The sequence below is a fragment of the Planococcus citri genome, chromosome 4 (genome assembly GCF_950023065.1).
Source record: "Planococcus citri chromosome 4, ihPlaCitr1.1, whole genome shotgun sequence".
NCBI classification, from domain to species: Eukaryota; Metazoa; Arthropoda; class Insecta; order Hemiptera; family Pseudococcidae; genus Planococcus; species Planococcus citri.
The window spans coordinates 48,198,354-48,222,134 of NC_088680.1; the positions used below are offsets into that span (position 1 = coordinate 48,198,354).

The window sequence follows — 23,781 nt, forward strand, 5'->3', positions numbered from 1 at the left end:
ATTGAATTACCAACGTGAAAAATATGCCTATAAAATACTACCCCAAAACAATTAACAACTCGAAAGTATACCTATAAAGGTAAAACTTGACGTTAGCTTTTACGTAAACGATGACGAATAAAAGCCTGCGACTTAATTTAATGAAAAATCGATGAATATTAAGCTCTATAAAATATTAATACTTAGAGAAAACATTACGTTCAATTCGATCAAAATTTTCAACTCATTACGAGAGTATCTTCATACATGTTTGATCACGTCTCCGCAGTATCGTATAGTTATAATGGTTACGTGTATAGAGAATCGCGTTACCTAAATCTACTACCTACGTTAAAATGTACGTAAACCTTACCTTGTTCTTTGGAGGGGATTTTATTTTTCGAAAAAAAAATTTACTCGAACATGATAATTTTTCAAACGAAAATCGTCGCGGGAAAATAAATCGAAAAAAAAATCCTAGGTATCGATAATTTATCGGTGATAACGACACAGGCAACAATAAGTACCTTTCTCGGTAGCGATGTTGGTTGAGATAGACCGCCGACTGACTAGCGTCGGATTTTCACGGACAAAATTACCACTTTTCCAACCTCTTCTTCCAGCGAGAAAATTTAACGCAGTCGCGCGCTAAAAGCATGTAGTTTTCTTCACATTCACCGGTGAATGTTCTTTTAACTTGGAACGATATCTACATAATTGCATTTATACGAGCACATTTTTAAACGAGCATCTTCTAGCCGGTAATAAAAATTAATTTTCTGTTCTATAACTACACACGCACATACTCGTACACATGCATGTGTTTTAACGTCGCCTCGCAGCAGTGTAGATGTCTGAAAGCTAAACGTTTATTAATGAATAATGGTAAGACGTACACGAAATATCAAAGTGATTCTGAAATGTGTGAGAATTTAAATCGGCAAAAATCAAGACGTCTCACTCCGATGGAAAAATTACAAATAAAATTACTTAGGTTAACAAATTTTGACGTTATGTGATAAATATTGATGATGTAATCATACCTACCTGTGTATCTAAATCTACATACACATTATACAGTGGGTAAGTATGGAATTCTTTCTCACCAAATATACCTACCTACATAATTATTTAATTAGTTCCCACCACAAAGTACAAACAATCTACCAATCATAAGTAGGTATATGTTATACCTTATGGGAGGTATAGTTATCCAAAAATAATCGTCAGAATTCGAACTGCTTTTAAAAAAATATTTCAATTTGTAGGGAGCATTTTTCTCTGAAGCCATTTCATTAAATTCGAATGCAAACATTCGCTATGTAAAGGATTCGTGAATCTCATCTTCGTCGAATTATTTCATTCGGATAATTAGAGAGAGCTTATAAGTATACATAAGTAAGATGCGGTTTCGCCAAATTCTTGTTACAACGGTTTCCAACGAATTAGAGTTTAATTTTGGTTAATTTGTTTGCGTTGAAATGTGTTTGTTCGGTTGATTAAATTAGATAAATATATTCCAGATCGATGGTACGTAGGTATTTAAACAAAACGAGACAGTTGATTGGATGTCTTTGTTACAGAACGTTCTGAATGTTGAATTTAATCGTAGGTGTTGATAGGAAATTTGGTATAGGTAGGTACCTATACGACATTATGTAAATTAGCATCGGTACTAGCTGTTTTTACCGAGTAGAGAAAAAGCTAAATATAAAATTAAGTACCTACTCATTTGATAGAAATTATTATTTTTTTGCTGAATAAAGAAATTTTTCGTTTTATATTTGAAGAGTGATATTCCAAAACTCGCTTTGTCCATTTTCACAACTTTTCAGGAGAGAGGAAAAACAGTTTCCCTTTAAACAGGTAAATTGGCTTTTTAGGCGAGTTTAGCACTTTATTTGGGTGGATTTATGATGTAGGAGTGTAGGTATACATTTCATCCACTAAATACTGCTGAAAAAAATTTCAATACCTAAAAATAGACAAAGCGCGTTTTAGAACATTATTTTTTTTAAATTTTCTAGTGAATTGACTATTTAGGTGAGTTTAACACCTCATTTTGGTAGGTTGATGATGTAGGAATGTGAGTTGATACTTCATCTACCAGGTACCACTGCAAACCCAACTTTGATAAAAATGGACAAAGCGAGTTTTGGAATATCACTCTTCATTTCAGAATTTTTGGTTACCTAACTAATGTTTTTTATACCTACATGTAGGTACTAGGTAGGTATGTACTTACCTATTTATTTAGGTAGGTAGTAGGCTCGGGTTGAAAATGGGCTTGATCGATATACTTAAGACCCTAAAACAAAACAAAAAACAGAGTGGAGTTTTCCAATTTGAGTTTTTTTTTGTGGTCAGGAGAGATGATCAAAATTGTAAAAATGGCCGTTTTTGCCCTACTTCAAGAGTTTATAGCGACATCCGTATTGTTTTGCGAAAAAAACCAAGGTCATTTTCGGATTCTACGTACTTTTTTAAATAAACTACTTTCCCAAATTTTTGATTTTTGAAGTTTCAAGCGCATACGAAAGATTTTTATTTGTATAATATTATTTTAAAACTCAGAGCGCGCGATGTTGGCGTTACTCCACCACGTAACCGTGGCGCGGAACTGTGTTCACCCGAAGTTCAAATTGAATTTTTCGTCTTTTGAAAAATTAGTCTTATGCGCTTGAAACTTCGAAAATCAAAAATCGGGGAAAGTAGTTTACTTAAAAAAGTGCGTGGAATCCGAATATGGCCTTGGTTTTTTTCGCAAAACAATACGGATGTCGCTACGAACTCTTGAAGTAGGGCAAAAACGGCCATTTTTGCAACTTTGACAGTCTCTCCTGACCATAAAAACAACTTGAATGGAAAAAACTCTGTTTTTTTGTTTTAGAGTCTGAACTATTAATTAGGCCCATTTTTAACCCAAACACCAAAAAAAGTTGAAAATAATCTTGTTGTAGCTTCCCTCTGGGTTTTTTATCCATGGGCCTGAAATTCCAATTCATGATTTTTCATAGTTTGGAAGACATGAGAGTTTCAAAACACAAATTGAAAATAATGTCGTCATTAGAAGACCATGAAAACTCCAAAATTCAATTTGAAATTCTGTACCTACTCGTATAACTTGGAGACAATTATGCATGCTCCAAAAAAGTTGATTTGAAATTTCATAATTTAAAGACCACACAAGTTTCAAAAATCGAATTAAAATTTTGTAATTTAGAAGTCATGCAAGCGCCAGAGATCAATTTGAAATTTCGTAATTTGAAGAGAAAATGTTCACCTGCCTGAAGCTGCAAGGCCTGTTTGGCCATTCGGGCCACTCAAAGTCGTTTGTCTGTCTGTCTGTCTGTCCGATCTCTCGTGGTCACTGACCTACCTGTCTAGGTGCTCTAGGTTGTCTGTTCGCCTGTCTGGCCTCGTAAAGGTCAATGACCAGTCTGTCTAGCCTCTCAAGGTCGTTTGCATACCGGTCTGTCGAGGGTCGAGCCACTCGAAGTCATTGACCTGTCTATCTAGCATCTCAAGGTTATCTACATACCTGTCTGGCTACCCTAATAGCTTGTCTGTTTGGTCCCTTAAGGCCATTGATCCATCTATCTGGCCTCTTGAGGTCAGGTCACTGACCTATTTGCCTAGCTTTAAGAGGTCGTCTGCTATTCTACTTGGCCGTTTAAAGTCATTGACCCATCAGTGTGGCTTCTTAACGTCTTCTGTCTCCCTGGTCGGCCTCTCAAGGTCATTGGCCACTCTCCCATCTGGCTTCCCTAGGTCTTAACCTGAAAAGCTAAAACTTGCATATGTATATAATATGTACTTCAGGATTTCAAACCATTTTCATCAGTTCTGGGGTCTCCAACAGATTTTTGGAAGTGGAAATTTCTGCAAAATTTTACAAAATGAAATTGGATTATTGGAACGCTAAAATTTACGCTGTAACTTAATTTCTACGTGTTTTGAGTCGTGACTAGAAGTGGTTTCATCGTTTCAAGTCGTTCTGGAACCTTCGGCAACATTTCATAAATTCAAGTTTTCCAAAAAAAAAAAAAAAAACACCATAAAATCTGACCAAATTCACTAATTGATTGTAATCCTTCGAGTAAATCACATAACTAGCACCAATGACGAGCATTAATGTGCTAAAGCTACCGAATTTATCAACATTTGACCCAACTTCCAGACGAAAATCCCGAGTGTTTTTTTTTAATCAGCGTATTTGATGTGTAATGGAGGGAAAATAATGAAATATCAAAAACGCATTAAAGGTGTCTTCCTAGAAATGATCTCATATATGAACAAAAACAAACACAAAGAGGTAGGTGCCATATACAATAAGCTAGAACTCGATTTTAGCTACCCAAAATAATTTCTGTGCTTTCTGGAGGAAAATTCTGAATAAATTGAATATAGCACTGGAGGCTCTAGAATGGATCTTCATTGTGTAATCCTAATCCGAGAGAGTTTTTTTAAGCATAGATATATGTACAACCATTCGTGCATATTTCATTCAACAATTCCGGTTTTGACAGAAAATTCTTGATTTTTCCTCCCCTCTCCCTTTCGTAAATTATGCTGATGAAAGAAGCACACTCGTCGAGGTCTCTGTTAAAAGGCCAAAAGAAAAACCCACAACTCGATTTTTACATAGTTGCACCTAATTATTGAAAGCAAATCCTTGATGAGCCCCATCCCATTTTTGGTGGGGCATGAATAGGAAAAAGTTGAGGTAAAATACGGGCCAATATCCTCGATTTTTAATTTTATGAATTTGATCTAAATTAATTTCAACATCTCCAGGAAAAATTTCAAAAACCAGAAGAGAAATCTAAAATCGAGCTGGAAGTTTCAGAATGACTCGAAATGGTATAATTCTAGGGGAGGGGAGATTAATTTTGGACAAAATCCTGCTGTTCACGCAGTTCTCAAGATTTTTCCCGCGAATAGAAAATTTTTGATTTTTTAAAGTTTTTTGAATTCTAGAGAATTCGATTCGGTTCAGGGAAGTTGATACCAGTTTCCTCAATCATATCTAATTCTTGATTTTTTAAAGCATAAATCGTCGAAAATATCGTCAATTTTGAAATTTCAAAAATTTGCCAAAAATCGAGAAATTAATTTAGGCAGCTGAATTTTCGATGGGGGGGGGGGGGTTAAAACCATTTCCAAAAATCACGATCTCGTTCAAGTCGGAGATGGACTTCAATTCGAGGTATTAGCAAAATTTTATTTCAAAAAAAAATTTTGTTTCAACGATCAGAACATTTTTTTAAATCAAAAATGTAACAATACAACCTCGTTACGCCACTATTAGAATTACCTATGTTCGTATACCTAGCTTATCAAGAATATTTTAAACTCCGCCTTGCACGCGAACATTTCCTTAAACCTAAGAACCTAGCGTAACGAAGCTTTTAATCAAACTTCATCCTTTGATAGAAAATTAATTCCGAATTGTAAACTATGTCACTGGGCTGCTCAGTGAGGGGAGTAAAGTTTTCAAAATCATAATCTTCGCCATGTCCTCCGAAATTTCATTCTCGTTTCGCAGCAATAACAATTGAAAGACTTATACAATGTCATCGCATCCAGTACACATATACCTACCTTTCTTACCTACACCTAGCTCATGCAGTATAAATCTTCCGCTGACAGTATTCTTGCTAATGAAATCGTATACTGACTATGAGTAATTAGTTAAATTTTCGTCGACTTGTAACGCTACCAAAATGTCTGTTATCACCTTTGTTAAAGTTGTATAAAAGAATGAGTCATCCTCATCGTGTATATATAGGTACTTTCATATGCATATGAATGAAATTATTTGCTCATTTATTCAGAATTCCACGATGACATTTCCCCTTTTTATTTGTATAGGAATCCTCTCCTCGCTCGGTTCAAACTCCACCGAGCATTTTATATAATTCATTAATACCTATTACCTTTGTCGATTTTTTTCCTTGGCTGAAAATCTTGATGGCAAATTAATATTGAAATATCGAGCAGCTGAAAACACGTGAAAACGATTAAAACGCTGAAATACGTGTAGATGGAGTCGCACCCACCTTAATTTTCTATCTCTAAATCGACGTATCTGGAAGACATTTACACAATAACTTGTATAGTCGTTCTTTGTTTAAGAATGAATTTTTCCAATAGGATTTACAAGCTAATAGGTAGAATACTTACCTCAAGGGCGTTTCGTGTTCGTTGTTAATAATACAAAATGTAACGAGAAAGTTGAACTTTCAAGTTGCAGTTTAATTTACTTATACTACCTACTGTCTAACTCGAAGGCATCGGTAGACGTATCTTTACACTTGAAAGTTCAACCCACAACATAGGTAGGTAAGGCATAAACGTGTGCATTATCAATACGGAAAAATATTTCACCAAAATTTTCGATCCCTTCAGCCGAAAATTTGAACTAAATTCATATTGGAAAATGAGTCAAAGTCGTCATACGAGATTCGAAATTTCCCTCAGACTGATGAGAAAATAATCGTAGGTACTTATCTGAAACAAATTAAAATACACACTTGATGATTTTAAAATTTCCATTTTACAGAAATCAATTTTACGACGAAAATACCACATTTTATAGTTTTTATTTTCATGTTAGGTATGATTATATTATACAAGGTGTAGGTGACTTTCTTTGAAACTGTTTTACCAAAAGGTAAAAAAGAAATGATAAAATTTTTATTAAAAATAACATTATTACGAATACGAAGTTGATCAAACGAGGAATTTTTTGCGTGGGAATAACGTTCACTCTAGACGATACTTTTCTATCGTTTTTTTACTTCTTTTTTACACAAAAAATTAATTTACTTGTTTACAGAGTGTGAATTACAGGGGTTTTCTCGTTTTACGAGCTGATAAAGGTAAAATTCCTTTTTTCAAAGAAAATCCGCTCCGCTTTTAAATTCTAATTAAATAAGTAGCCTTTTGATGGGGAAAAAACCTCGCTCGTGTAATCAGAGTCCACCCACTAAAACGTTTCTGCGATTTTTAATTTTATACATTCAAACGAGTACCTACCTATCTATATAGGTGAGTAAACAGAAACACGAATATTATTACTATTGTGAAAAATGCACTTCACTTTAATCAAAATGTTAACTTAGCAGTGTGAAAATGGAGAACTTGATTCGTACCGAGCTGAGTCCACGAATAAATTGATGTTAACTCCTGTGTATGCTTAGTTATACCTGGACTTGCTCATTGCTGGTATTCCAATTAATAATAACACTTACTGCATAATTTTGGTTTCACTACACTCAAATTAGGGGTATTATTTGAATTTCAAAGCTGAAACCGCATTCGTATTCGTGCATACAATTGTGTTCAATTTAAATACGAGTTGGTATCTTCGTTAAATTGTCTATGATTTTTCTGTATATTTTGTCTACTCACAAGAGTAGTTTCCCAACCAATACGCAACTAGTTTTACACCGAAGAAAAAAGAATCGATGGAGGACTCCAGAATACACTAGCAATCAAATTTTCAAAGGCTGAAGTTCATTTTCCAATTTTTAGCAAATTTTTCAAAATGTGGGCTAAAAATGGAAAAAAATCAAAAACTCTCCAAAATTTTCTTAGAAAGCTGAGATTTGGTTTGTACCCTATTTTTGCCCTCCCGAGTTGATTGGTGGTGGTTTCAAATCGTTTTGGAGCCTGCAGCGGTAAAAAAAAAAAAAAAAAAAAAAAACGTAAGTAGGGTAATGATGAAGATGTAATGAACTTGCATTTACCACCTTTGCAATCCATTCGATCGATTTAGCCACAGATTTTTTAAAGTTTTTTTGTGCTGGTTCAAATCCAAATCTTCCAGTGATAATTTTTAACAAAAAAAAAAGTAATTTTCAAATGCTGTACCTACGTACAAATAAATTTTAAAATATGAAATTTTACCAGACGTGGAGATAAAATTTTACTTTTGCAAGCCCAACATAAGTACCTATACTTATTGGCTGTAGTCATAATCTCTTTTTGCATGGCGTATTTTTTTTTTTTTTCATCTAACAGTGTTACCTACCAAGTTTAAACAAGCCATTAAAAAAATCCACGTGCGCTGAGAATGTAAAGTATGATCCAAAAAAAAAAAAGCATCCTAAATAAGTGCACTATCGTTTCAGGGCGTATGGTTATGAAAAATCATTCGATAACATGTCGTAAATTAACGATTTAGTGTTTTGAGCTAGGCTACGAGTTTCATGGTAGAATTTGGCATTGATTATTTTCAAATTACTTAACCTTTTTGTCTTGATAGTATTCACGGTTGTCTGGTCAGAACAATTTTCATCCTACGTTGTTTTACTACTGTACGCTATTGAGATTACAGTATCGTCGTCAATTTAAGCCGCGCGATGGTTTAATAAATAATTTATATTACATTTCGGTATCGAGATTTAATGAGTTTTGACAAATGTTGGTTTTTTCTTGACTTTCAGGTACTTAACTCGTACATGAGGAGTTTGGAGTAAATGAACCATGACGGGGTATGCACGAAGATTATTTATTTTAAGTATACGAGTAGGTATACTTATACCACAGATATCAGAAAATATAGCAACGCTGCATTTATACCCATAGAACGTGGATTTTGCCAAATTTTGTTAATCTTATGATTTATTTACACAAATTTTCTCGTAATCCTTGAGATATATGCGTGTAATTTTTTTTTTCGTTGTAGATTTTCAATTATAATTTAGTACATGCATCCAGTCTGTAGAAAATTTATTATAGTGGACATGAATTGTGTGAAAAAGGACGAGAGACTAAAACTGACCAAATAACGTCAACGAAAATAAATTTACTTCTCGTTAACATTATTTTTGCACTGATATATTTTCAAGCTTTTGTTAACAATGCTCTACAAAGTTAGCTTAGGGGTCCATTGTAAACAGTTGAAATTTTACTGTACGAATTTCTATTCGTTATGCTGGCAATGTTTGCTCATTACGAATTCCTACGCTCATTTATAAGCGTTACTACGATTGCTGTATGGACTTTACATTATCGAAATTTCATACTATACCTATACTATTTTGTCGAGAGAAAAAAAGAATAAGGGAATAAGTTTCAAGTTTAAAAGCAAGGCTATACATACGAGTACATATAGCAAACATTACATACGAGGTTCATCGTATTGTACGTGTAGGCTGACAAAGTTTTCTATCTAAACAATGAAATACTCACTCGCATGGTCAGTTGAATTGTCATACCTATTTTAATGTTAAAAATGTTAAACGTTTTGCCGAATCTAATCGTTGCAAGGCGTGTGGTTCTGATAATGAATTGTGAGCTTTTTAGTTCGATTTAAAATTACATCTTATAGGTAGGTAGTTTAAGAGAGCATGTTGAAAAAAAAATGAAATCCTAATTTTCAACTACTAATATTGATTTCTTGATTTTTGGCAATTTTTCAACACTTCTATTTCGAGAGCAAAGCAAATGACCGACATATTCATTATGAAAGCATGAATCGTTGTAATGATTGAAAAATGATAGAAATTATGATACGCATCAGAAAATGAAAATTTAACCTTGTTCTTCTAACGATGGTTTGGTCGGAGTAATGACTGGTGAGTATTGAAGGTTCAAATGAAAATTTTTTGATACGCCTGATTATACTCATACCTAGCGTAACTTTCATACGTACAGTTGAGGAGAATGATCCTTTCGATAAATAAGGCTTTTTCCTTTTTTTTTTCTTGATTTAGTGCATATGAGTGAGAGATGAACCGAGCAGGAGCAAATCAAAATTTGAAAAATTGCTCTTGTGGTCAGAAAATTATGAGGTCTTGACTAAAAAAAAAAAGTTTCAGAAAACGTCTTTTTTCGAGAAGAATAAGAAATTCAAACGTTGTCATTAAACTTTAAAAAATAGGTAAATAAATAAAATAAATCGTGTAGGTACCCATTTAAATAGAGAAAATTGATGGGAAGAAACCCTGTGTTAAATCAACACTTCTTTCTGTCCGTTAAATAGGTAACTCACTTTCGGTTTGTCTGAAGTCCTACGTATAGAGCCCTAAGTCATATTTTCGACTATATTTATGAAGTACTTATGTATTGTATGTACGTATACCTAGTTCGTTTCTGTAAATTTATTGAAAGAGTCGTTTGTTCTATTTCATTCATTGAGTACTTACTTACCTAGTACCTACTGTACCTAGTTGAGAATTGAAAATATTGAAATATATGTACCTAAGTACGCTGAAATATGAAAATTGTTCAAATTAATTTATTGAACTGCGCTCTCTGTAGTAATAGTAATGTACTACATTAGTACGTGCTTCATAAAGAATACATTTGCATTATACATATGTAATAGGTAGGTACTTACTTCTGTCTGAGCCGTTGGGAAAAATAATAATGGAAAAATGACCTCTATAGAGCTCAAGTTTTGGATAGGGTATTGCTTACATATTTGATGCGCATACTTCATACATATTTTATGATATTCACATATAAAGTTTGAAACTGTTGAAAAAACAAAAGCTAAAAATTCATAAAAAATTTAATTGAATTTCCAAAAAAAAAAGTGAAAAAAATGAAAGATTACTCAACTTAGATTAGAATAAAAAGTTTTTAAAAATGATCCATTATTGATTGGCTGAATATAAAATGTACATTATAATATGTAGGTACTTCATTGCCATAAATTTACCTATTCCATAAAAAGAGAGGCTCCAAAATGACTTGAACCCACCTGAAATCGTCTTCAGAGGGTGTCAAAATTGGAGTGCAGAGTTAATTTTAGCTTTCCATCTCCATTTGATGAAATTTTGAATGAATTTGAAGTTTTAAAAATCTAGTGGAAGCTCCAGTATTTTTCAAAAAATCGCTGAAGACTCCAAAACGACTTGAAATTCACCTGCAGTCAACTTCGTAGTGAATTGAAATTAGTTTGCAGAATGAATTTCGGCTTTCCAACTCCATTTAATGAAATTTTTGTGGGAATTTCGAGTTTTAACAATCTGCTGGAGGCTCCAGAACCCAGAACGAACTGCTCAAAGTAAAAACGGTTTGAAATAGTTTTCATTCCATATGGCAGGTCAAAAATAGCAATAGGATGTATCAAATTTCAGCTTTCTGGGTCAATTTGGTGAAATTTTTATTTTTTCCCTTTTTTGGCCAACATTTGATTTTTGAAAATTCACCAAAAATCGAAAAAGGCACTTGAGCACTTGAAATTTTGACAGGTGATGAATTTTTGCCTATTCTTTCGATTTACCTTGGTATGGTTTAAAAAAAATTTTGCAAATCCTATGTTGGATGTTGAAACACAAAATCTGCGATTTGCCTATTTCGTATTTCGGCTGACCTGCCAATCAAAATAGCCGCCATTTTGTAAGTAGGACCACTTTTTTTTGAAGACATTAGGACAAGGGCTAGAAATGTTCCTTAGGACTCCCCCTTTAAAAAAAAAGTTGTCCCGGAGGATCGTCCGGCAGGGGGTGCAATTGAAGGGCTAATGGTGAAAACTGCCTAGTCATTTTTTTGTTCACACAACCTAATTTGGCTAATTTAAACATTTTTTTAAAATATTTCATCAATTTTAAAGGGAAAAAATGAGTATCGTATTTATTTGTAATGCATTCTGAGATAATTGAATTTTTTGAAATAAGAAATAATTATTGAACCAAAAAAATTGAAAATAAAAATATAAAAATAATAAAAATTAATAAAATTTTTAAAATTAAAATTAAAAATTAAAAAAACAAAAAATTTACGAAATAGGATCACACCTGCTCGTGTGTTTCTCTTCTTATCCGTTGCTAGCGCTGGTGTTTTTGTTGATTTGACACGTGCCTTGCGCATCCGTTCGTTGACATTCTGCAAAAAATTTTCTGTGACCGAATTTACCGATTTTCAATTCTTCGTTCTTTGACATACGGCCATTTTGATAGCATTGGTGTGTTATATTTGTTTAAATTTCCAAACGGATAATAAACTTAGTTTCTAAACAAGTGAAAACATTCCGATGCTTTTAGTTTAGTTCATAGTTCGTTAATTTTAATCTGCGCGTTTACAAATATTAATGGAAGACAAGTCGTCCCTTAAGGAGCTCGATCAGTGGATCGAGCAACTAAACGAATGCCGTCAACTGACGGAATCACAAGTAAAAATCCTTTGCGACAAGGTAAGAATCAATTATAATTATTCCTAGTCGACCGCTCGCAATATTTTGCTTTCGTAACACTGTTCGATTGATACACACTTTACGTATTTCTTAATTTTACAACGGTATTATCTCTTACATATCGTTTTCTCGGTATACTGAAAACAATATTCAAATTGATGCGTCGCTGTAGATATTTTATTCACTCGCGATGCATTTCCTCTCATTGGATTATTTCATAATAAATCTCGAGTTTTTCATAAATCATGATAGGCGATTTTCGTTTGATTACATTTGATTACGTGATAAATATAAAGTATGATTCACCTAGTAGACATTTTCCTAGTGTGTTGTTTGATAATGCGATATTATTAAAACCGTTTGTTATGATTTTAGGCTAAAGAAATATTATCAAAGGAATCAAACGTACAGGAAGTTAAATGTCCTGTAACAGTATGCGGAGACGTCCACGGCCAGTTCCACGATTTAATGGAACTTTTTCGTATAGGTGGCAAATCTCCCGATACGAATTATTTGTTCATGGGTGATTATGTAGATCGTGGATATTACTCAGTTGAAACAGTAACATTATTGGTAGCATTAAAAGTACGTGTTAATACGATCATCCTTTGGCGATCGATTCCGTTGACGTAGGACCTACTACGAGTAGTGTGTTGACATTACTAATCGAATTATTCATTTTTTGTTTACAGGTTAGGTATAGGGAACGAATAACTATTTTAAGAGGAAATCACGAATCGAGACAAATTACTCAAGTATATGGGTTTTATGACGAATGTTTGAGAAAATATGGAAATGCCAGTGTGTGGAAATATTTCACTGATTTGTTTGATTACCTACCACTTACCGCGTTAGTCGATGGTCAAATATTTTGTTTACACGGTGGTCTGTCACCTTCTATCGATACATTGGACCATATACGTGCCCTGGACCGTCTTCAAGAAGTACCGCATGAGGTATGAAATTAACTCGTCGATTTTCATCTAGAGTATGATGAGACCCTAATTCGTTTTTTTTTTCATTACGTTACAGGGACCTATGTGTGATTTACTTTGGTCAGATCCTGATGACAGAGGAGGGTGGGGAATATCTCCGCGAGGAGCTGGTTATACTTTCGGTCAAGATATTTCAGAAACGTTCAATCATTCTAACGGTTTAACTTTAGTATCACGAGCACATCAGTTAGTTATGGAAGGCTACAACTGGTCAGTATCTACGATCTTTCATGTGTAGGCTGATTAAATACCCGATTCGTATTCTAATAAGATGTGTGATTTTTGTGTTTAGGTGTCACGATAGAAATGTAGTTACAATTTTCTCCGCCCCGAACTACTGTTACAGATGTGGTAATCAAGCTGCTATTATGGAATTAGACGACGGTCTAAAGTATTCATTGTAAGTATGGTGTTTGCTTTACATTGCTTTCTAATCATCGTAGGACATTTTTTGTGTTTGTTTTTCACCATTGTGTGTTTTACGAGACCCATCATGGGAGGTAATACTCGATAATGGTATTTGACCCTTGATAGCAGGTGAAACCATATTCTCGTCACAAAGGTAATCGGTCGTTTAATTCGAAACTGATAACGTGTCATATTTTTAACATTCGCCGATTCGATTTTAAAGCCGAAGTGACGCTCGATTAGCGTATTTATAGCGACCGAAGATATCTTTATCGTTGCAGCAGATATTCGTGTGATTATTATCTCGTCGCGTCGTTCGTCGTCGGTTTATTTGCGAAAATCCCACTTTTTTCTTCTTTTTTTCTGCAACATAGATGATGATTGATCTCGCTCAGCTACTTATTCTAATGGACCAAGGACATCGACGGCGGAAGGGCAAACCGCCTGTCATTAACGTCTTTGGATGGACCAGTTTTTTGCAACACGTGGTTAAACGCGTTTGAGTTTTGTTTTCTTGATTGATTGGTGGTGGCTCTGGTGTCCATTATGGCACGTGGGAGGAGGGAAATTTTTGCGAATTTATGTAGCTTCGCAGCTGGTGGATTAAATAAAATGTACGTCCGTAATTAATTTCATATCGTCGATATTTTTGTTCGAATTTACGTATCCTCGGTGCTTTGAAATTGAAATGAGAGTTTTTTTTAATCGTGGAAAAAACATCGAAATCAGTTTTTCTCCTTTTTAACTTTTCCTGGTTCTAATTTCGGACGGTGAAAATCTAAGAGGAAAAAAATAATAAATCGTTCATCGTCGTATCCTTGAACAGGCATTTGTAGGTCTTAAAAAATTATTAGAAAAAAAAACACGTCAAGATTATAAAGAAGCCTTTTTGTTTATGCGCTCCAACCTCCAGTATGATTTTCTTTTTACGTCTCTAACAAAATTCGTTATTTTTTTCTTATTGTTACAGTTTACAATTTGATCCGGCACCGAGACGCGGAGAACCACACGTAACTCGTAGAACACCCGATTATTTTTTATAAATTTCTGTATTAATATTATTTCTATTACTATATTGATTTGTTATTAAGAAGAAAAAAAAAATCCGATTTTTATAAACATAATAAAATACTTATATACGTTTTTGTGTAGAGGTAAAGAATGAAAAAAACCCTATTTCTAATATTTATAAACCTAATATTTGTAACGTGTTTGGCACGCGGTTTATAAATTTTTATTTATTTATTTTTTTTCTCCTTAATATATCGCAGGAAAGTATCCGTACGAATAAAATGTCTTTGCTCTATAACGGGAGAAAAAACCGATAGTTTTTTTTATTCGCCTTTTTTTTAGTATACAAAATGGTACATTTTCGTTATTCGGAATTCATATCGTAAATTATTTTATTAAGTGCGTGAGAATGATGGAGGAGATAACGAGCGCGAGATTTTTTTATGCTCGACCAAATAATTGATAAATAAAGCGTAACGTAGCAAAAAAAAAAAGTGAAATTATACGATTGTGTAACGATTGCGAAAACTTGGTGGTAACGATTTGACGCGCATTTTGTCAATAATTTTTAGTCCCGGGACCAAGGTAATTTGAATCTCAGGGGGTTAAATACGATAGAAAAACTAGCGACCGAATTGATCGAAAAAATTAAAAATAAAATTCCTGTGACAAAATTTTCATCGCTGCTGCGTAACGAAATTGGCAACGTGTTGGATACTTAACGAAAGGTTTGAAATTCTGTAATATTCTCCTCTTCTCGCCTACTTTACACATGTAATCAGGGATATAGCTTAGATTTTAGTGATAGTTCGCTTTGCTCATAGCAAGTAGAGCTTATATTGAAAACATTTGTACATTTTAATGTAATTTATTACCTGTTTTGTTTTTTCTTTTCTGTTGTTTTTCTAACACGTTCGGTTCGCGAAGTGCTTTTTATTCGTTCTTTGTCATCCTCTCGTTCTGTTTTGTTTTTTTTTCTGTTTTCAAATCGTGTGTGTTTTTTTTTGTTGTAAAAAAGTTATCGCTTTAATGTTATCGAGTTGTAACGTCATTTTTACACCTTAAAAATATTTTACAACTCTAAAAAAAAAAATCTTAACCCACGACTGCTGGACTGCTTCGATAGCTACCTTCGCTCATCCCTTGCCTCTCCCATCTGTTTATTTTTTTGGTAAATTGTTCTAGCGTAATTGTATATTTTGTAAAGACGGGTAATTTTTACTAATGAGATTCGTTCTTCGTTGTATTTTTTCTTTCTGTCCTTTACCCCTTCTGTGTATTTGTTTTGAATTGATTTTCTCTCAAGCTGTATAGCGAACGTTGGATAGGTTTCGCGCTTCTAACGAATGGATATTGAATAAGAATTTATTATTACCGGATTTATGTAATTTTATAAGTATTTTGTTGGTTTATAAAATGAGCTAAAAAAAAAAATAGCGCAGCATCGGTCGAGTTTTTTTTTTACGAGAAAAAAACCCAATTCTAAATGCGTACGATATTTTAGTATTATCGGTTATATTTTTGAAGACAGGTGCTAGTTATACGATTATGTAGAAACATTTGATTATGTACGAGTTCTGTAATTACACGTAAAGCGAAGTAGGATCCACTTCTAGTCAAAGGAAAAATCGTGTAAATTTTTTGGCCATGTAGGAAAATCGACACCTTGAAGAGAAATTTCGATTGTTTTCTCTTTTCGAGTATTGTGCTATAATTATAAGTGTAAATTGAAAATGTTGCATTTCTACTTCGCTTTACGTTCGATAACGAAATGCAAACGAGTCTGTATAAATGACTGTGTTCGCAGTATGTGGCTGATTGCGTAGTTTGACGTGATCGTGTGTAAAATTTTACCTATTACTTGAAAAAAAAACACAAAATCCCTCGGTAGGTTTCTTCGTACGTACGATATGTTTGCTTTTTGTCGTTTCCACCACACTCTTCTCTGTTTTTTCTACGAGTGAAAAAAAAAATATGGAATAACTAACGAAAACGTGTATTGTAATATGTTACTATTCTTTACAGTGTAAACTTTAGTTGAAGTTAACAATTATCGCATTGTGTCCTCATTAAAAATTTTATTTATTTTTATGCGCTTAAATTATAATAAATTTATATCAGCAATAAAAGTTGCATGCTACTCATTGTGTGATATTTCATTTGTCGTATTTTTTCCCTATTCTAAGCGTGCCGTGCGTTTGATGAAATCACTGTGTTTGTGTACCGTTTGTTGTATGAGCTCTTGGCTCTTGATTGAAGGTGAAGGTTGGTCATTGGCGAATCGCTGCCTTCGACGAGGTGTTATTTTTCATCTCAAGTTTCCTAGTCGTCTTATTATTATGTAAACACGAGATATTTTTGTATTTTTTTTTACACGATCAAAGATTGTAATTATGGCAACGGCAGAAAATCATGATTCGTTTGAAGATCACGCTGAATTCAAGTTGGGAGGGGAGGGGGGATGTTGAAGTTGATTCATTTTTCGTGACAACTCGAATAATTATTGGAAGATTCAATGAGGAAAAAAATAGGTGATGAATGATATGATGTTCTTGAAATAGGTATTCGTTATTTGCCACTACAAACATCCAATTTAAAAAAAAAATAGGGAGTAGGGATGAAAAAGTCACCCTAAAGTAGTTTTGGAGAGGAGTGGGATAGAAGACTTCTAGGATTTCCATTCATTTTTATTTTTGTTAATGAATGGACAAAAGTTTATTATGAGCCAATGAAAATAAATTAACCTACTGTTTTTATTACTTACACAAAATCTTACCATTCTTTTGATTCAAAAAGTGGTAATTTTAAAAATGGCAATACCACAAGCCCTTCATTTTCCAATAAAGACTTATTGGCAGAGAAAACAGAAATCAGACGCTGCAATTTTTGATGCTTTTAGAACTTGGCCTCAAATCTACAAATTTATTTTGGATCCAGGGAAAACGACGAGGAAAAAATTTTCATTTAGAAAAAATTAACATTGTTTTTTATGAATTAAAAACAAAATATTTTTCTAAAACGTTATCATAATTTAAAAATGAGAAGAAAAATTCTGATTCAAATTTGCATTTAGAATAATTACCTGCTCAATTTTCAAAATTATGTAATTTTTTCAAATCTTGGCTCAACTTTTTGCGAAAAAAAACGAACCAAAAATGCTGATAATACTTATCTCAACATTTCACTTCAAAAATCTCACTTTTTGTTATAATCGCCCAACAAAAAGTTAAAAACTGTAAACTTTTCGCCTTTTTACTAAAAATGTTGAAAGTTATTTGTACTCAAAAATCCAGTAATTTTTGCAAAAATAGTTTTTCACCAAAATTTGCCAAAAAATCACGTTTTTCACCAAAAATTAAAGTCACGCTTTTTGCCTAATTCCGAAAATTTTATATTTTGCACCAAAATTTCCAATGCTTCACTTTTTTCCCAAAAAATCAGTCAAAAGTCTCTTTTTTTCAGAAATTGTCAAATGCTATAAAATTGTCTAAATCTGCTGGAAATTCTCATTTTTTTCCAAAAAGCTTTTTTGTTTTTTTTTTCAAATAAATTGTAAAAGTTTTGATTTTTGCCAAAAATTACTCAAAGCTTTCACCTTTTTACTAAATCTCATTTTTTTGTCTGAAAATTTCGAAAAAGTTTCAGTTTCTGGCCTAAAATGGCTAAAAGCCGTGCATTTTGCTAGAATTTTCAACGTCTCGGTTTTTGCCAAAAATCAACGAAATAAGTTATCTTAATTTTTAGACAAAAATTGCGACCAAGTGTTACTTTTTTCGTCAATAATTTCCAAAAAAAACCTCCTACTTTTCGCCAAAACTATTGAAGTCTCGATCGAGTTTTATTTTGTGATTTTTTTCTGCATTAAAATGTTTAGCTCACGTATATCACTTTTTTGGATGCTTATATATAGTGTATTTTTTTGGAAAAAATTGATACATCAAACCTTGCATTATTGATTTACTTTTTTTTAAGGGTTGCGAAGAGCACGAGCTTCTTTTTTGAATTCAATACTCACCTGAACTGATGAAATTTTATTTGCGTTTCCTTGAAAAGAAGTCATTTTTCTTCAATTTTTGGACGCTATCAATCTTTTTAGAATGACAATTTCTAATGTTCAAGGTTCAGTTGCATCAAAACTTTTTGATTTTTCAGATTTTGAAGTTCTTTAAAACGTGAAAGTAAATTTTTTGAGCGAACAGATCGTGTACTTTTTCATAGAGGGCCTCTATTTTTACTCGTATCATTTAAAAAATTTCAAATTATAATTCAAACATCATAAAACTTGAGAATTTTACCATTTTGAGACAGTAGGTAGGTACTAGGTAGATTACTTGCCTCATTCTTTAATATTGAACTTCAAAAGTCGGCATTCAAAAAGAAAAAAATCATACTTAATGCAGGTAAAATTACCACAATTTACATTTAAATTACAAAATTCATCGGGTAACAAAGTACATTTGACGTTCTGAATAATCAATTTCAGAAAATCCCACAAATAACTAATAAAATTGGAAGTGAAAAGAACAATAGTGTTGAAACTTTAATGCAAAGTTCACCTATAAGACTCGTATAAAACACTCGGTAGGATATCATATCAATTTCCCATCAAAGAATCGTAAAAATCTCAAGGAAAATTGAGCGTATTTAAAAATAGGGTACAAGAACCTCACAACTTATCAGATTTTTCACAAGGCCAAACACACTTTATTTCAAATTTCTCAAATATTTCCGTATCGTTATTTCAATATCTCTAATTGGTAACCGCTAAGCTCAATATTTGTAAATAGAAAATACATAAATCAATGTAAGATATGATCAATTACGTTTTCAGTACTATTGGCTTCATTTTCATGATGGAAAAATTTTATCGAGTGATTATCGTTGATGCGTGGTAATGGTATCTCACCAATAGTCAATGCCCTGAAGTGAAAAATTATCTATATCTTTCGTTTTGAAAGAATACTCTCAAAGTAATTCTAAATCAGTTGGTTATAAACAAAAACAGAAACGAATTCACGAGATGAAAAAAAGTGATACACGCAATTAATTAAAACACACCAAATACGAAATTTAATTTCATTACATTTCAGTCTTTTCGCATTAAAAATTAAAATTGTGCGCTTAATTGGATAAAAAAAAACACAAAGATTTAGGTATACAATACGGAACATGAAACCCACAACACCAATAATGAACCAAACAACATTGTAACATAAAACCACACGATAATCAAAAGATCTTGTTCGAAAACAGGAAAATTGATGAGAGAAAAAAAACTGGGAAAACGAGGAAAGAAAATTATAGCTTAGGAATATCAAGCTAAACGTATCAATTTTTTCAAAAGGATTGAATTTTGATTATGAAATGACCCATGTTTAAATGCATTCATATTTTTAGCCTTTCGCTTTATAGTTTCATTCCGGTATCGAGTTGTAATGTTTGCTTCATGAGTTCGTAAACTGAAAACGAAACTGCTACCATAGGTATGGCTCGCAAATAATTTATACTCATGCCTCGATATAAGCCATGAACAACTCCATTTGATTGATAGATTTCAACCAATGTGCTTACCATACCTTTCCTGAAATTTAAACAAGCGTTAGTCATTTATTCGGATTTAAAATATGTACGATGATTTCCAGTGTGCAAAAACTAACCCAAATTTTTGCGTTTCGGGGTTCATCATAGCTAACTGCATTCTCCTCCTGGTTACATCTAGAGGATAAGAAAAGCTTTGTGCTATGGCTCCGGCGAAACCGCCACAAAGAAGCTTAGCAGGAACCGTCAAAACTACTCCTCCTAGAAGAAAAAATTCCATTTGAATTTTGAACGATCCAAATACTCGTTAATTTTCTCATTTAGGTATGCAAATTATACCTGTGTTACGATTACACGGAGTACAAGTCCACTGAGGTGCGTACTTCATACAACTATATTTCAACATTTCAAAAGTATAAAAAGAGAATCCAGCGTACGGAAACATACCGCATAAAGTTGGTAAGAATCCCCTGTATAACCCGCGAATTCCTCCTTCCTGTTGAACATTATCATGTAAATTATTTTTCATTATTTCATGCAAATGAGAAAAACCTTATTATATTACATTATTGACATTGGAAGTACGATTTTAAAATAAATTCTCAGCGAACAATACTAACTTGCTTAACAATGCTCACAGCTGTGTGAACTATTCCCCGGTACCTGTGCTGTCCTGATACTTGAAATGCTAATCGTGCTCTAATCGTATCCAATGGATAGGTTAATGCTACAGCAGTGACTCCTGCTAATGATCCACTCAAGAATTTGGCCACGTGGGATTTATTTCCCATAACCGAAGTTAAAAACTATAATAACGAGATGATAATTTATAAAAAATAAAATCATAAGACAGAGTGACAGATTGTAGGTATATAAATAAAACACGTGATAATGCTTACACTTTTGTACAGTTCAAAGGAGGTGAACTGAGTTGCTGCATAAGGAAATATACGAACCATCTGAGCATTATTTCCTTTATACAAGGCGAAAAAAGATTCCCTTTTCACGATTTCTTTCAGACCGGTAAACACTCCTAAGAAAAATATTGCATCATTACCGATGTAATTAGTCAAATTCTACATTTCAAAATACGTTATGATGAATTAACCCTTACCAAATTTTTTGTAATGATCATTGTGAGCTTGTAATAAGATTTTAATTCTATCCAAAGGAGCTACAGCTGTTTTTGAGCACATTCCAGCAACTCCTAAAAAAATTTCATCATTCAAAATTTGAAAGCACGTGAAACTTATTTTCTAAAAAAAAAAAGGAAAATGCTTACCTCCAGCTAGAAGTGATTTTAAAACGAAATTCAGATCCTTGTCGCTACTCATGATGAAATTATTGCATTAAGTACAGAATGGTGCAGAACTTCAAGACATTCTAGGTACACATACCTAACGGAGAAAAAAATCGTGTGACAATATTGATTCACTAAATTTCTAATAGACAATGCTGAATAGAGCAGTTAATAATAATGTTAGATAATTACCGTAGTACTCCTTTTTAGTTCGATGGAGGGGTATCGTTGAGATTGAAGAAAGTGGAAAGTGAAACTAACATTAACATAACGAAGAATGTGATGGCATAAGAAGAACACGGTACAGTACTAAATTATAAGCCGTGAAAAGTGAAACCGGTATCTGCTCAGTTATATCTCTGTAGAATTCTTGATGAATGCTCATCCGTAGATACGCATCAAAAAATTGAAAAACAGGTCACTAGCTAGATACAAAACCTGTTTTGAAGTTCAAGTTCAAAAATATTTTATTTGAATTTCAAATTATTATCACATCCAACGTTCTTATCAGTATACTGGATAAATCTATAAAACTGCGTATTTGGCTACACTGGAATCCATCCACCAATCGCAAGCACGGAAATTATATTTAAGCATTTTAATTGGTTAATTTCTTGTGAAAACAATGCGCAAGCGCGTGTCTGAAAGCTTACAAAAAAAAACAAAAACAAGAAAAACAAAATTGAACCACGAAAGTTTCAACTTTTGAGTTTCGAACTTTCTTTCTTTCTTTCTTTCTTTTCTTTTTCGTCAAATATTAATGCTATGAAATAATTGCTAAATTTCTGTAATTTAATCAAGTAATATTAGGAGTAGATAAAAATTAATTAGTATGGAAGATCCTAAAGTGAAACGAGAAGCCAGACGGCGTAAAATCTTGGAAAATTCCGAAAAACGATTGCAGAAAATTACTCGTTGCAAATTAGAAGAAAACGACAACATTGAAGATGTTCCAGGAATTAGCAGTAGCAGCTCAGGTAATCCATCAGTTTGAATAAACACGTAAACTTTGGAACTTGAAAGTTAATATCATTTTGTCTCCTAGGGCCTACTAAAAGAAATATTGGTGATAGTGCCTCTGTGGCAGAAGAGTCTCAACCAAACGTAGCACCGAAGCAGGATGATGCTCACAAATTCTTTGAAGATTTGAATCGTGCTGGACATTTGTCAGACTCTATGATGGCAGGATTAAATCGCGTCAAGAGTGATGTCGCACCTCTACTGGGAACCCCTGCCCCAAAACGTGCCCCTACCGATGAGAAATTTTGGAAAAAATTAGGATTCAAACTTACACTATTGGCGATAATTGTTCGCATAATACACATTTTCAAATTGGGCTATCTCTTCGGTGAAGTAAGTTGACGCAGTGAAAACGTCAATTTTAAAAACTGCGACGAAAGTTACTACTTTAAAGTTTGCTTTTCAGACCGTAGTAATTCCGTTCGCACTATTCATGATGACTCAATTGGGAAGCTATCAATTTGACCAACACGCTTCTGGAATTTGTGGACCTATATTGATATTTGTTGGAATATCGCCGACGAAGACAAAAAATCTTCTTGTATGCTACAACGTTGTAACTTCGATTTTAGTATATTTCGCAATTTATTTCTTTTCGTTCGTTTGCGCGCATTTAACTTTCATGACGGTATTTGGATTGTGAAGCATAAATGAAGAATATTGAGAGATTACCTAATTGGTTGTGTATTCCGCTTTTTTAATTTTCTTCTATGCTAGTCATATGTATCGATTAAGTGTTGGTTTTATTGGTTTTTGTTCCATCCATCGATATATTTTAAACGTATTATCTAAGTGCTTAAACGTTCCATTACAATATTGTTCGTTGAAAATATTTTGTTAATCCATTTTGTATATTCAGTTTTGTTCCATTGAAAGTAACTTGTTACCGATAACTGCCAGTGGTGCATATTCAATGTCAATGCTTCATTATCAATAGATTCGATATCTTTGTTAAGGTTTTTCTTTTTTACGTTCATTTTACATATTCTTACACTGTTTTCCATGATATTTTCTTTAATTTTCTTTATGATCAAGTAAACACTAATGGTTAATGATGGAATCTCTTTGAATGTAATGGTGTGTCGTATCGTTTCATTCCTTCCAAAAATTGTATGTTTAAATAGTAAACGTATGGAAATGGTAAATTATAATGTATTCTAGTCAATAAATGTGTGTGCGCATAATTTTGACTCCATTTTTAGTACGAAGAGGTAACTACTCCAACCGTAACAATTGAACTGAACAAAAAAAGAAGATGAGCTGAAACGAGAGTTCTAGAAATGTTTATTTTTTTCAAAGTTTCTGATCCTAAAATTCATTTCTCGAATATTGCAAATTTTTTCATGACTGAAATTTTGAAGACATCCATTCTTTGATCA

General features: G+C 33.1%; 3 protein-coding genes across 3 annotated transcripts in view; 1 reads left to right on the top strand and 2 right to left on the bottom strand.

The window, feature by feature from the left end:
• Nucleotides 1–560, bottom strand: part of LOC135844057 (neuropeptide CCHamide-1 receptor-like) — a 132,916-nt gene extending 132,356 nt beyond the window's left edge. Inside the window, exon 1 of the mRNA XM_065362156.1 lies at nucleotides 353–560. The gene's annotated coding sequence lies outside the window, so the exon portion shown is untranslated. The remainder of the gene's footprint in view (nucleotides 1–352) is intronic.
• An 11,294-nt stretch (nucleotides 561–11,854) lies between these two features.
• mts (protein phosphatase 2 catalytic subunit mts) lies at nucleotides 11,855–23,586 on the top strand. Its single transcript, XM_065359626.1, has 8 exons — nucleotides 11,855–12,130; nucleotides 12,506–12,715; nucleotides 12,823–13,086; nucleotides 13,163–13,335; nucleotides 13,418–13,525; nucleotides 14,504–22,359; nucleotides 22,428–22,735; nucleotides 22,809–23,586. The coding sequence occupies exons 1-6, from the start codon at nucleotides 12,029–12,031 to the stop codon at nucleotides 14,574–14,576; spliced, it is 930 nt and encodes a 309-aa protein (XP_065215698.1). The 5' UTR covers nucleotides 11,855–12,028; the 3' UTR covers nucleotides 14,577–22,359; nucleotides 22,428–22,735; nucleotides 22,809–23,586.
• Nucleotides 19,588–21,479, bottom strand: LOC135842256 (solute carrier family 25 member 16-like). The gene is made up of 7 exons (XM_065359625.1): nucleotides 21,365–21,479; nucleotides 21,197–21,289; nucleotides 20,982–21,115; nucleotides 20,703–20,888; nucleotides 20,422–20,578; nucleotides 20,202–20,343; nucleotides 19,588–20,125 (listed from the first exon to the last, which is right to left on the bottom strand). The coding sequence occupies exons 1-7, from the start codon at nucleotides 21,414–21,416 to the stop codon at nucleotides 19,951–19,953; spliced, it is 939 nt and encodes a 312-aa protein (XP_065215697.1). The 5' UTR covers nucleotides 21,417–21,479; the 3' UTR covers nucleotides 19,588–19,950.
• Nucleotides 23,587–23,781: the final 195 nt, after the last annotated feature.